This window comes from Marmota marmota, unplaced genomic scaffold (genome assembly GCF_001458135.2).
Source record: "Marmota marmota marmota unplaced genomic scaffold, marMar, whole genome shotgun sequence".
Classification (NCBI taxonomy): domain Eukaryota; kingdom Metazoa; phylum Chordata; class Mammalia; order Rodentia; family Sciuridae; genus Marmota; species Marmota marmota.
In genome coordinates, this window is record NW_026000005.1 from 31,952,994 (window position 1) to 31,968,219 (window position 15,226).

At 33.0% G+C, this 15,226-nt stretch overlaps 1 protein-coding gene across 11 annotated transcripts in view; it reads left to right on the forward strand.

Moving 5' to 3' along the window:
* The window catches only part of Spag16 (sperm associated antigen 16), a 925,858-nt gene that overhangs the window by 583,823 nt on the left and 326,809 nt on the right, over positions 1-15,226 (forward strand). For all 11 annotated transcript variants that reach the window (XM_048808488.1, XM_048808490.1, XM_048808489.1 and 8 more), the window contains one exon: positions 3,716-3,842. In XM_048808488.1, coding sequence (XP_048664445.1) covers positions 3,716-3,842 — 127 coding nt within the window. The remainder of the gene's footprint in view (positions 1-3,715; positions 3,843-15,226) is intronic.

The following is a 15,226-nucleotide window of genomic DNA, read 5'->3' on the forward strand; positions in this document are numbered from 1 at the left end:
TGAACTTCATATGAATTGAATCATATACTATGTATGCTTATTTATCTGGATTCTTTCATTAAGTGTTCTTGAGATTAAAAGAATATTGCAATAATCAATGGCTTATTATTTTTTAATCATAACATTATGATTAATATTATGATACTTCATCTAATATGCAAGGTAATTAAAATAATATAGTTCTAGGTATACTCCTACACTTTTTGGTATTGCTATCTTGTATTGTACATCTACATACTTAATAAGCCTTCCAAATATTGATATTTTTACTATAGATTGCGTCTTATAAAAATTAAGAAAACATTATTTCATTTTTACTCTCAAGTTGATCACTTCCAATTCTTTGTTCTTTTCTGCATACAGATATTTGCATCTGGAGTCATTTCCATTCAGTCTGAATGACTACTTTTCTGAATTTCTTGTAGGAAAGATACATTGGTGATGAATTTTCTCAACTTTCATTGATTTGAAAGTTTGTTTTATGCTCATGGTTATATATATATTTGTAGCTGGAGATTGACTTTTCAGGCTGCCATAACATTATTCTGCCTTGTTTATTTGTGTTGACCGTCAGCTGCCATTTGTGTCACTGACCCCAGCTAATAATGTTTCTTTTATCTAAGGGTACTTTCAGAGTTTTTTGTTTTACATTTTGCTTTGACAGTTGGAATATGATATGCTTAGGTACATTCTGTGATTAACCTGTTTGAATTTTTCAGAACTTTTAGGATCTGTGCCTTGACCTCCTTTATTAAATTGGGGAAAATTTTAGCCATCATTTCTTTGACAATGTTTCTGCCCCTTTTCTCCCCTTTTCTCTTCTCTACTCCCCTCCAAAAGCCCAATAATACACGTTATAGTGGTTTTATTTTTTTCACTGATTACTGAGACTATATCCATGATTTTCCAATGTTTTTCTCCATTCTCCAAAGTAATTAATTTGCACAAATTATTTAAGAATAAATAATAGATCATATGACGTCTTTGTCTTTGATTTACAACAACTGATTCAGGTTCTCTATTTTTATTACTTTTGTTTTCCTTGATTGTGGCTCACAACTTTCTACCTCTTAATATATGTAGTGATTTTGCACACACACACACACACACACACACACATATGTTGTGATTTTATATATATGTAGTGATTTTATATATATGTGTGTATATATGTAGTGATCATATATATGAGATATATGTGTATGTGTACATATACACATACACACACATACATATATATATGTGTGTGTGTGTGTGTGTGTGTGTGTGTGTGTGCTGGATGTTGTTAGTGACATAATTTTGGGAACAAATCCTAGTTGTCTTCCTGTAAAAGCTAATACTTTCTATTCTAGCAAGCAGTGGAATTCTGGGCAGATTATTTTTGCCCTTCCATGTTTGATTTTATTCTTTGGTAAGATAAGTCTACTTTAATTTTAAACTCAGTTCATGACCCTGACCCTTACTGCTGTGAGAGCCTTTCTGTAATCCCACCTGAAAGTCTGAGATAATCAGTGAAGCCTCTTCACTCTGGGTAACATTCAACTCCAGTATCTTCTAGCAGAGTCTGATCTCTGGTATCATTGCTAATCTCTCAACAATAGAGAAGGAAATTTCTGCTAGGCCCTGTGAAATTATACTCTGTGGAAATGCTGTCATGACCCTTGCCAAGAATTTATGTGAATCCTCATACAAACTATTGCCATTCCTAACTCAGATACCTTTCCTCAGATATTTTAAATGCAAGCAAGTCAACAGTACAGACTTTCTTTATTACTGTCCTTAGGTTTTACTCTTGAATTTGACAGCAGATCAGCAAAAGTTTTGTTTGTTTTTTTAATATTTTTTTTCATTGTCAAAGGACTTTTATTTTATTTAATTTTTATATGTGGTGCAGAGGATCAAACCCAGTGCCTCACACATGCTAGGCAAGTGCTCTACCACTGAGCTACAACCCCAGCCAGCAGCAAAAGTTTTTGCATAGGGCCATGTATTCAGTATTTTAGGCTGTGAACTATATGATCTCTGTTGTAACTATGCAATTCTGTGACTGTACTGGGAAAACAGAAATAGACCATGTGTAGACAAATTAACATGTTCCAATAAAATCTTATTTACAAAAATAAGCAGTTAATCTATGGATCATGGTTTGTTGACCTTGCTATATTTTGACACATCATCAACTTTAATCATCAAAATATTGTCAGCATAGCTCAATATTGAGGTAAAGGAACTATATAAAATGTCCCTAATTAACAAATTTATTGATTTTATTTCCTTGCTCCAGTTGCTAATTACTATAATACTTAGCCTTGATATGTAAAGGGGCATGCTGTTAAGTAATTTACATACATACTCATATACAAATGAACAGTAATTTCTCTTGCCTTCTCAAAAATGCCAAAATTTAATAAGGAAAGAACAAACTATACCTAACAGTCCTTAGATGCTATGCTCAAATTGATTTCTTCCTTTTTACTTTATATTTACTACTTTAGTTAAAGAATCTCAGAATGGTAGAACTGGACTGGGTCTCTGAGTTCATTGAGTTAAATTATTTCATTCATGCAAGAAGGAAATCTGCCACTGAAATTAAATTATTTATCTATGATTTGTCAAACTCAGCACTGGAATCCAATCTTTTGGCTCCCATACAGAGTTTTGCCCACAAATCTTACAATATAACATGAGGCATGACTTAGGTGAGAAAAGAACCAGATGGTCAAGAGATCAAATGATTATCATTTTAGGGATTGCATTTATATTTAGCCATTTGTTCTCAGAACTTATTCTGTTTCTATCCTTTCTCTCTTTTTAAAATAGGTTTATTATTAAAGTTACTTAAAAGCAATCATTACAAACAAAGAGTGATTCTATTCTGTGTGTACCTTGCTTCATTGAGAAATACCCTTTCTAATTATGGCAAAAGACAAAGTGGCAGTTGTATTTTATTCTCCATCATTTCTAATAGTTTAAATCAGTGGTTCTCAAACTTCAGCATCAGAATCCCCTGGAGGGGTTGCTAAAACAGATTGTTGGGCCCCATTCCAGAGTTTCTGTTACAACAAGTTTGGGATGAGATTGAGAATTTGCATTTTGGGCACGTTCCCAAGTGATGCTGATATTGCTAGTCTGAGTAAAACACTTTCAGAATCACTGGCTCAGATTCTCATCCCTAAAGGGAAGATACAATTTACCACGGGAGGTGTTAATACACTAATACCAGGCTCCATCTTAGATCAATTGAAATAGAATATCTGGGGCTTGAAACTGGATATCAATATTTTCTAAGTGTCTTGGGTGATTCTAATATACAGCCAAGGTTAAGAAAAAAATAAAGAGTATGACCTGAAAAAGTATATTCAATCTTATGGATTAGTGTTAGATTTCTTTTCTTAACACCTTTCTTTATTAGATGGAAACAATTTGTATGTAGTCATTTTATGATATAAATAAGAATCTAAAGATGACTTTACCAAGTGATTCTATAAATTGAAGGTAATTTAGATTTAGTCAAGTTGATGCTACTAATTCTGTAAAGTGTTTAGAATAAAATGTGGTTATTAAATTTCCTTTTTAACATGTACTTATAAAGGTTTTTTCCATTTACAAAATTACATGTTATGCCTTAGATACTAAAATTGTTTTTATTAGCTTTGTATAGACAGCATACACATTTAGATAGTAAATTTTTACCTCTTGTTTTCTCTCCATACAGTGAAAGATGCAGATATACTTTGTATGGACATACAGATTCTGTGAACAGCATTGAGTTTTTTCCTTTCTCCAACACTCTTCTCACAGGTTCAGCAGACAAGACCCTCTCCTTATGGGATGCACGAACAGTAAGCAAATCATCTCCCTTTTCCCAGGTTTTGATAAGTAGTCACTCAGTCATTCTGCAGGTATTGGGTATGACTTTAAAAGGATGTGGAGGGTAAAAATAAGTTCCTACTTACAGTGTCTAAATCCTGCCTCTTAACTGCTAGTACATAAAAGCAACATAATCATTTCATCAAATATTAATTTGATTAATTCAACAATTATATGGGATAGAAACGCTGTTGGTGCTGATGATAAAAACAGGAAAGCATGAGGTTCCCCTCAAGGAGTTTGTCAGTTTGTAAGAAAATAGAAATGAGATTATTTTAATGAAGTGAGGTATGTGATAAAATAAGAACATACATGTGCCAGGGGAAAGCAACAAGCCTCATCTGCTGTGAGCGAGTAAGCAGCTTCCAGGAAGGCTAGGTTTAAGCTGTGATTTGGAGAGTAAGGAGGGTGCACCAGGGCGTCTGGAGAGAGATGAATTCTAGGACAGGGCAGCACATGTACAAAGCCATGGAGTTGGGAGGCTGCAGTGCCACACTCTCAGAACTAAAGGAAGAAGGGAGAAATGGCAGGCCAGAGTGTACATGCATGAAGTATCTGTTTCAAATTATTTCAGAAGAATAGAAGGAAGAGTGCTGTACAAACATTGTAATAACCAGGTTTGCCTTTAATAGATTACTTTGATAGTAAAGCAAGGAGCTAGTCTCCTGAAGGAGCACACAACAGGCTGTGAGTGGATGAGAATTTGAACTGAAGCTTGACTGTGAGATGAAAAGGAGAGAAAGTACTAAAGATAAGTCTAAGTATCAGAACTTGAGGTGTGAATCCAGGTGGAGCTCATGGGATGAGGAGGAATTTAGAGTGATCAACTTTCCTGATTAGTCTGAGATTGAGGGTTCTCCTGGGTCATGGGATTTTCATAGGTAAAATCAGACAGTCCTGGCTTAAATGGCTATAAGAATGAATTTGGTGCTAAGAAATGGAAACAGGATATGGAGACTATATTTTCTAATGATTCAGGAGAAGAGATTGTAGCTTTAGAGGTCAAATAAAAGGTTCTTTGTTCCATAGGAGCCAGTATGTTTATCTATTTAGGGAGAAGAGGGCAGAGAGGAAAGAACTAAAAATACAGGAAACAAAATAGAGAGCAGGGAAGTTTGTTGAAGAATGTTACATTTGAAGAATGTTACAATTTGCAAGACAATGTATTCATATTCTTAGCAACATTTGATGAGGATTAAAGAGAAAATGACTCTAGGTGACTATCCATAACCCTAGTTCTAGTTCCAGGATCCATTAGGAAGAACATCTTATAATTTATATCATTATCTTCCCTTATACAAAGCATATTTGACATAAAGGAGTATTATGATGGACATACAAATGGTATGGGCAGGGATGCATGTGAGGCTCTATTTAGTCCACTGACGTGAATTCATTTCAGATCAGTGGGGAATGAGACGTCCTCAGCCTTATATAGTACGATAAAATAGCAGAGCAACATGTGTCTTAGTCACCAGCTTCATGTATCACAGAAATGTAGAATTCTGAGGTAGCAGAAGTCAGGGGGACATTGTGGGAAGAATGTACCAGATATGACTTAAGAAAGAGGTCAGAATGATTTGTTGTTTGATACAAAGTTCCCACATGCCCCTCCTTGCTTTAAATAGCTTAGACCCTGATGAAGGGAATTTGTTCCTGTTAATGGACCATCAATGAAAAAGCAAGATTTTCAAAGCATTTAGCCCTAAAAACTTAAATGTGGAATATATAATAAAAGTAACCGTTCAAAGGAAACCAAGAGAGAAAATATTCAGTGACCTAAATTTAAGACTCATTTTCTATTGACTTTATATTCTTATTCTTATTTTAAGTGCTGTAACTGAATGTTCTCAGAAACCATATTTCTTATTTACTTTCTCTCATGTGAAAAACTGAATCTCTGGTAATTATCTGTAAGAAAAGTTGCCTCTACTATATGTGCCTTAAATACATAAAGTTACTTATCAAGTGTGACCTTCCACCCTGATGTTGCAAAGCTCCTCCTCTGGTACTCTTATTCCCCATACTATCAGGAGAAAAGGAGGGACACAGCACAACACTATGCCTTAGCATAGTAGTGGCATTACATGTGGGTTAAATGTGAGTGCATTGGTCAATGAGTCCCAGAGATATGATTTCAAAAAGCATATATATTTTTAATTGATTTAATGGCAAATTAAAATTTATATTACTAATATTATGATGTTATTAATATTATACATACTAGCTTCATGATCATTGATACAGGAAAAGAACTATAAGATGTTTTGATACAAATTAAATGTTATTAGTAAGTATATGGTAAATGCATTATTGATTGAAAAAAAATTATTTCATGAAAATATTTTAACCATGGGGTTTAAAACATTAAATTGATAACTGTGTATTATAGAAGACTACTCTGTAAAAGAGTAGTAGTTAATTTGTTTTTAAAAATTAGATAATGCAGTCTGTTAATTAAAATATTGATACAAAATTTTACACATAAAATCAACAACTCTAGAATTAAACAGAATTATTTCACCAGAGTTGCATTAGGTAGTTCTGATAACTTTGTTTCAGAAATACATTATTTATTTTAAAATCAAACAAGAAAAATCCATGAATCACTCAGTTTTTAAAAAATTTATTTTATATGTATAATTTATTTTTTATTTTTATTTTAATTGTGGTGCTGGGGATTGAATCCAGGGTATTGTGCATACAAGGCAAGCACTCTATCAACTGAGCTTGTCCCCAGCCTTTTATATGTATAGTTTTTAAAGCTACCTGATATATTGTTTACATAATATAATTGAATATTTTACTAAGATTGGAATTATTAGTTGTTTTCCCAATGGATCAGGGAAGAGTTGAAGTTGATTTATATTTGTAGTTGAATATTATGAGCCATTGAAGAGGGTAACCAAGATTGCTATAGGTTTTTCTTTGTAATAGTACAAATAGCAAAATGTATTGATAATAGATGACTTTCTTTGACTTGTGACATCAACTACACCTATGATATCCTTCTTGATAATTTTAAAATATGTTAATGCCTTGATAATTGGTAAGTTGTTAGGTTATCCTGAAGGTCTGGACCTAAAGGAAGATGAATGACTTCCTTTTCTTATTAGTGAAGCAATAATGCTGAATTTTGTTATGTTGATGTGATCAATTACTATTGAGATCCCCTCTAAAATATTTTTTGATGAAATGTAAAAATGATCAGCAGATTATATTCCTATAAATTAGTTTTAAAGTTCCTTCTTCCACTCTCAAACATATATTAGTCTTAAATCACTAACTTAATCGAACAGCTTATTATGGAAGATAATGAATGTGGAGACCTCTAAATCAGTCTCTAAGTCAAATGGACAGATCAGTTTTGAATTTTGTGGGGGATGAGGAGAGAGATATAAATCTCTATAATTACAAAATAGAGGCTATAAAAGAACTTGTAGTTTGGAAACTCATGAAATTGTTCTGCTTTATAGGGCTGCCTCTATTTTTCGTCAACATTATGAAACAGTAAAACTATTCAACTAAAATTGAAAAAAAAAAGATTGCTTTATTGTCAGAAAATTATATTTTATATGATAAATTTAGTGAAAAATTATAATGTCCTCCCAAAAAGCAGCATAAAAAATTCCAAAGTACATGAGTGATTTGGAAAACTGCTTAAAATAATAGCAATGAGATTATTAGTCATTCACAAGTCTAATGAAAATATTAAGGCTTTTGGAATTTTTTGGAAGTAAAGAATATGTTCTCTGTATAGTAAAGCACAGAATGAGAATGAGATGAGTGATCTGCCTGTGAGCTGTGTCAGAGATGGGTGGCATTGGTCAGAATTGCTAACATTTTATCTCTTGTGACCCGACAGAGTGTTGGTGGCCTGGGTTACCTGTAGTGACCACGCGGTACTCCCCAAACTAGCTAACTTTATGCACGGATCCAGCACTCAGCACTCTTCTGTCTTAGCTTTGACCAAATGAGCCAATAACTAATCACTGTGAGTTCCTATAAAGTCAAAAAACTGAACTCACCAAAAGTTAGCCTGATGGCTCCTGTTTGTGCCTGACCCATCTACTTCATAGTCCAGCCTCAGGGTACATTAGCCCTGTTGGTTTTCCCCACAGGTTCTGGTGAACTCTCAGAGGAGTCTGACATTCTTTGAAGGTCTGAATGTAGAAACAAAAGCCCAGTTCATGACTTTTCTCTCAGGGTTTGATTCTGAACCTATATTTACTAGAGATCTTATGTGCCTTCACTTTTCCTACAACAGCTATATAATGCTTATTGGAATCTGATTAGGTGGGTATTGTTATTATCTTCATTTCAGAATTGAGAAAAAAGAGCATCTGGGAAGTATGTTGCCCAAATCAGCCAAGTGGTCAGTTGTAGTCAGGAACCAAGCTGCCTCTTAACTGGGGTCCACCTTCTTCATGTACCTGGTCATTTCAGTGGCTCCTATAATCAACCTGACCTTCAGGTTTTTAGCACAGTAGTCTCCATTTTTTTTTTTTCCAGTGGGGGAGTGCTATTAGCATTTGCTGTTAAACTGGCATTTCATTTATGTAATAATATACATACACATATATACACATATACCACTAAAATAAAAGATGACAGGAGGATACAATTGGCAGTAACTGAAATTCCATATTGTTATTTTATGGCCTCTAATTTTGGTTGGTTGTGACAAAAAAAAAGAAAGAAAGAAAAAGAACCACTAATATTAAAATGACTCTTTGGTAAGAAAAGATTATGCTTATATTTAAAAAAAAACAGAATTTAATGATTGCAGTTAACAACTGCAACTCAAGAGTCAGATCTGTGATTGAATTTAGCAGCTATGAAGGCTGCAAATGATCCTTCATAAAGGTAGAAAACTAAAAGCAAAGTAAAACACCACAATCTGTACCTATCAATTGGCAGATTGGATTGTCAAATGCAGCTACCAATTATGCAAGGGTATTTTTGTAAACTTTTGCTAGGAATTTCTTTTATCTTGAGGTACATCAACTGGTCCTATAAAATAATCAGAAATTTTCAAATGTTAAAAAAATAGAAAGAAAAAAAATACAAGAACTTTTAAAGTTCACTGTCCTTACATAGATTCAGCAAGGGAAACACTGTCAAACATGTTATCAAATGTTGTATAGAACAAGTTTCTTTTGAAAATAGTGTCTTTTTTGTTCACTGTTAAAATGTCACCTTCATTTGATGGGATGATTAACTGTATTATTATTTTCAAAAATATCTGCTTATAGCACACCGTTACCAAATGCTCATCATCACATAAAAGGTCAAAAAATTAGGAATACCTGTGTTTTTGAGAAAAAAAGCACAACTCATCTTTAAGGTCAATTTTTTAAAACTGCTTTTTGTGTTAAAAAATAATTGTGAAATTCTATGGAGGTAGAAAGCATTTTTCTTGATCACTTCTTGACTTATTACAAAAAGATTGTGAGGTTCTAATCATCAAAGAATGTGTTTGCATAAAATTAACTACTTAAAAATGTTCTTAGTTCTCTCAACTGCAGCATCAGGCTGTATTGCACAAGGTAAAAGAAGCCTTACTGCATCGTACCCAGATATTGTGTTGTACTGGCTTTGGAGACCTCCATCCAGAGATCTTCATATTGCACAAACACTATGCAAAAAGCTTACTGTCCTCTCACCTCATATGTGTTAGCCACCCTAGGTTATCACACACACCCAGTCCTAACCACATGAAATTATATAACACATATGATGATTTTACTTTTGGAGAAAAGCTTTGCTTTGGTATTTCATCTACCTAACATAATTTCCCCTTATCTCTGGTGAATTTTCATCTGTCTTGAAAGACTTACTTCATTTTCCTTCACAGGCTCTCCACTGCTTCTTTGGAGGCAACCAAGAAAACTTTACTGCTTAGAATTTATTTTGCTAATTATTTCTTTATAAATTACTTAAAATGTTGAACTTGAAGAGACAGCCGAATTGCTTTTCCCACCAAAAACCAAGAATGACCAATTTGCAAGCAAGACTGATAAAATGCTGTTCTTTGTAGTGTATCTCATACCTTCCACATAAAACCTTTGCCTAGATATTACAAATAGTATCATTCTTTCATACTTTTCCTTTACAGTTAATATAAATAGCATTATAATGTCTAGCAAGAGGAAGACTAGATTTTTTTATCTGGGTATCAGGCTTTGAAAAATTATCACATTTTGATAATGGAAACAATGATTCATAGTTTTGTATAATCCATTAAGATTCAGAAAAATTCCAGGAGATTTCAATTCTACCATAATTATTATGTAATGACAAGTGGTTTGGAAATGTGGTAGAAGCAGATGTATTTAAAAAAAATAAAAGTACTTATGTATTTCTATGTAACCCTGGATGTACTTCATGTTGTATCAAAGAGGCACAGTGGTGGCACATAGCCATTCTGCCTGGATTCAAACCTAAATTTTGCTGCTTATTAGCAGTGTGACCTTTGACAGTTGGACAAAATGTTTTGCTTCAATTTCCTTGTTTGTAATGTGTGGATAATGGTACTGATCACATAAGGATGTTGTTTTGGTTTAAATATTAATTGTACTAATCATATAAGGATGTTATTGTGGTTTAGATATGAGGTGTCTCACAAAAGCTAATGTGTGAGACAATGCAAAAAAAAAAAAAAATTCAGAGGTGAAGTGATTGGGTTTTGAGAGCCTTAACTTAATAGGTGCATTAATCCACTGATAAGGATTAAGTGGGTGGTAACTGTAGGCAGGTAGGATATGAATGGAGGAGGTGGGCCCTGGTGACCTGACTTTGGGCTTTATACTTTGTCCCTGGTGAGCAGAGCTTTATTTCCCTGCTTCTTGACTGCCATGTCCTAAGCTGCTTTCCTCTACCAAACCCTCATGTCAAGATATATTCACCTCAGGCCCAGCAAAATGGAGTTGGTCATCTATGAACTGAGACCTCAAAACCATAAATAAGCCTTTATTCCTCTTCACTCTTCTTGTCAATGATACAAAAGATGACTAAAACAGACATGATGGTCTTTAAGTGATTAATTACACAACATGTTTAGCAGCATGACTAATAAGAACTCAACCTGTTTTAGATTTTCTTATAGCAATTATCGTACCACATTATACTTGTTTGATTTTTCTCTAACATGAAACTCAGATTTCTTGTCTGCTTTTACAGTGGTTGGCATAGTAAGTGCTCAACAAATGTTAAAGGAAAGGAGGGAGATAGTGAAGAAGGGAGTCGGATAGAAAAGAAGGAAAAGTGGGAGGGAAGGAGGGGAAATAATACCTTACTATCTTGTCTTTTCTAACTAAATACCTTTTTTGTCACTTTCCTTAAATATAGTTTATTTCATTTGCATTGGCTTTGCTTTTTTTTTCAGTTAGACTGAGGCCAAAGGCATACCATAAAATTGGCACTAAATAAAGATGAACTACATAAATTACACAATTTTGTTTCTCCGGGTTAAAACCAAACTCAATCCTCTCCCTGCTTTCCTAAAAATGGCATAACCTACCTCCTCTGCTGCTGTAATCCTCATCAGAATTCTCAACTTATCTTTCTTCTTTTATTTAACTAGATTTTTAATGGTACATTATAATTACACATAATAGCAAGTTTAATTGTTACATATTCATACATGTGCATAACATAATTTGGTCTATTTTATTCCCCAGTACATCCTCAAGTTATCTTTCAATCCATCCCTAACATTGCCTCTGAAATAATTTAAATTTTCTCTTCCTCAATTATCTTAATTCACTATGGCTTCCATTTCAGAAAAATCAAAATTCTCTTCTGTCCCTTTACTCTTCTCTGGGTATCTGTGTAGTCTCCAGTGTTATCAGGTTCAACAGGCTTCTCCTATCCAAATAGTACCTCTCACTTCATTAAAACTACAGTAGAAACTGTGTTCTAAGGAATGTTATACTGATTAAGATAGGTATTGTATCTTTTTTCAGAATAATGTCAGTAATAAGTGTAAAAAATGCAGGTTTTTCAAAAATATGATCAATTGACTTATCCTTCCTATCTTTCCTTAGCAGAAGTAGCCTGTAGATAGCTATGAATTGATTCTTAAGATATTCATTTAAATAATCAACTTATTATATTTGTTTTCTGAAATGCCTAAGATTTTTTAGAACTTAAATTAGAATTTAAATTTGTTATTGAATTTAGGTGTAAATACATAGATTTTTGTTTCATAGACTATAAATTAGATGGTTTGTGTCTTACAGGAGGAAATGCATTTTGCATGAATAACGTAGTTTTCTAAAAAATTAAAATAAGTATTTTCAATACACAATAAAACCACTGTGTACTAATAGATCAATTTAAAATGCTTTAAGGTTTTGAAAGATTGCCATTTCTCTGATAAAATGCTGCATTTTGTAGAATTTCTCATACTTCTGACATAAAACCTTTGTCTAGATATATGAAATAACATCATTCTTTGCCTCTTTTCCTTTATAGTTAATATAAACAGTATAATAGAGTCTAGCAAGAGGAAGACTAGATTTTTGTATCTGGGTATCAGGCTTTGAAAAATTATCATATTATGATATAGAAACAATGATTCATAGTTTTGTATATCCAACTTAACATTCAGATAAATTCCATGAGATTTCAATTCTATCAGATTTAGAAATAATCCTCTCCTATTTCATGCACTTAATTCAAATTTCTCCCCCCAAAAGATGCAAAGATATGTTGTGGGTGGGCATATGAATAGTTAGAATCCATTATCATTTGTTTAGAATAATTTAATCTTGACATCACTCACTTTTGACATAGTTAAGATACTTTTTTGCTATATTTTATGTATAATTGTATGGCTCAGATTACATTCTAGAATTAGAAGGAAGAGGTCAAAAGACATATACTGGGCACTAGAACTCACGTTTGAGTAGGGGTAACATGAGGTAAATCTTTGCAAAATAATTTTCCCACATGCTTGCTTGAAGTTTTCATTCCATTGCTGAAATAGGTGGTTTTCATCAGTGTTACAGTATTTGTATTTTTTAGGAGGGTATGAAATTTGAATACAGAATATGTAATTGTTTCTGTTATGTTCTTCAATATCTGTTATAAAAAATAGCCCATATTTATTCTATCAGATACTTTAGACAGGGTCTACCACAAAACAATGCTGCAAGTTAGAAAATTGTTTAACCACATTATAGATGAAAAATCTGAAAATCAGAGACATTAAATAACTTTTTAAAAGGTCTACAACTTTGTTTATCTTGAGATCACAGCACATTTCCTTTCAGCATCAAAGTCCTTATTCCTTTTTTTAATTATTAGTTGTTCAAAACATTACAAAGCTCTTGACATATCATATTTCATACATTTGATTCAAGTGGATTATGAACTCCCATTTTTACCCCATATACAGATTGCAGAATCACATCGGTTGCACATCCATGTTTTTACATACTGCCATACTAGTACTCCATCATACAATCTCAGTTTTAACATGACATCAAATGAATGAAACCTGATTATCTAAGACATTTGTAGGCATCTGCTTATGACACTGGGTTTGATCCTGTTCCAAATTACATTAGCACACTCTGAGTGTAATTTAACTTCATCACCTTTTCCCCTGTGTCATCAAATATGTTCTTAGGAAAGGGAAAAGTTTAGCATCTTGTGAAATGTAAACATTTAGTGCAATTTTCTTGTAAAAACCATGTTATTATTTCCCGAATTTAATAGAGATTTTTTTTATTTACTCTACTGAATTCAGATTTTAATTCCTTTTATTGAGATTGCCAGTAGAATTATATGTGTAGATGATTGATGGGGAGTTAAAACCAAGAGGAGAGAAATGGGCCCACATTTTGAGATGTAGTAGAATCTTGCATGGTCTCTTTAAAAACAGCACCTATTTGAATGACATAATTAATAGGATTATCACATAAAAAATTGAGAGTAATTTAATCACAGACTGTGTTTCACCAAAAGAAATACTTTCTGGGGCTGGTGTTGTGGCTCAGTGGTAGAGTACTTCCCTAGTAGTGGGTTCAATCCTCAGCACCACATAAAAATAAATAAAAAAATAAAGTTAATGTGTCCATCTACAAATATATATATATAAAATAAATACTTTCTAGCCTCCATCTTTTTTCTGCCTTGTGTATGGTATAGAGAAAATATAGTTATGGAAGTCAGACAGAATAGAGTTTGCATTCAGGTTTCATTACTTCCTGGTTGTGTATGGTGCAGCATAATATTTAATCCTATGAAGTTCAACATTCTTTTTCTAAATAGAAATAATATTTGAATCTCAATATTAGCCTCGAGACTTTAGATTTTAAAATAAAAAAGGGTCAGTCATTTTTCTGCTTGCTGGTAGCTGAGAAAGCTCCTGGCAAGTCTTCTCATGATTTGATGTTCTGTCTCTTTGGTTGATGGGTTAAATGATGCTTAATGAAATTGAACAATTTCATTGTAGATTGTTTTGACTCACGTTTTGTCTGTGGCTGTTACTTTGAGAACTCAGTGACTGTAATTCCTCACATCATTGTGTAATTCCACAGCCCATATAGTGTTTATTTTACCCATCTTGCTTGTAGTTCCTTAATTCAGTTCAACATATAGAAATTAGTTAGGGAATGATTTTGTCACTGTTATTATATATATATATATATATATATTCAATCCATTAAAGCTTCAATAATGATGGCTTGGCTGTACTTCAAGATAAACTTAACTTTGACTTCATTGTAGCACTACGTGTTAATTATAAATTTTAGGTATCATTGATGAAACTAGAAATTAAATGCAGCATTTTTGGCGAGTATTTCTGGCATCCTACAGTGGTTGTGATCAGTATAAGGCAAAACTACACCTCTTGTTATATAAATCTGCAGCACTAGAAAATTATTAACAATTAATTAAAATTAAAGTGCATTTATCTTGGATAATCACAAAATCTGCACCTAGTCATGTTCCTTTTTAAAATTGTTCATTGTACTTAAGCCTTTCATTCAATAAAGAAAACACTGAAAAGGAAGACAAGCTGCTTTGTGTACCCTCCTGTTTTGGGCAGTTGTATATTTTATAAATAAAGGCAAAAGCTCTTCAATTTAGTCACACAACAAAATTAAATACTTCTGTAAAAGATATACTGAAATGGCCATTTGTTTTTTGACAACTCGGCTTCCAAGAATAACTTCAGGTTTTGATATACCTACAATGTATGAAACTTGGTGGGAGGTAGGGCCAAAAAATATTGGCAAATAGAAAAACAGCAAAGTTAAAGCATAATTTAATGGGGTAAGAGAAAGTAGAATTTGTTTATCCATAAACTGTTTCTTTGGAAAAGACAATAACAAACCATGCT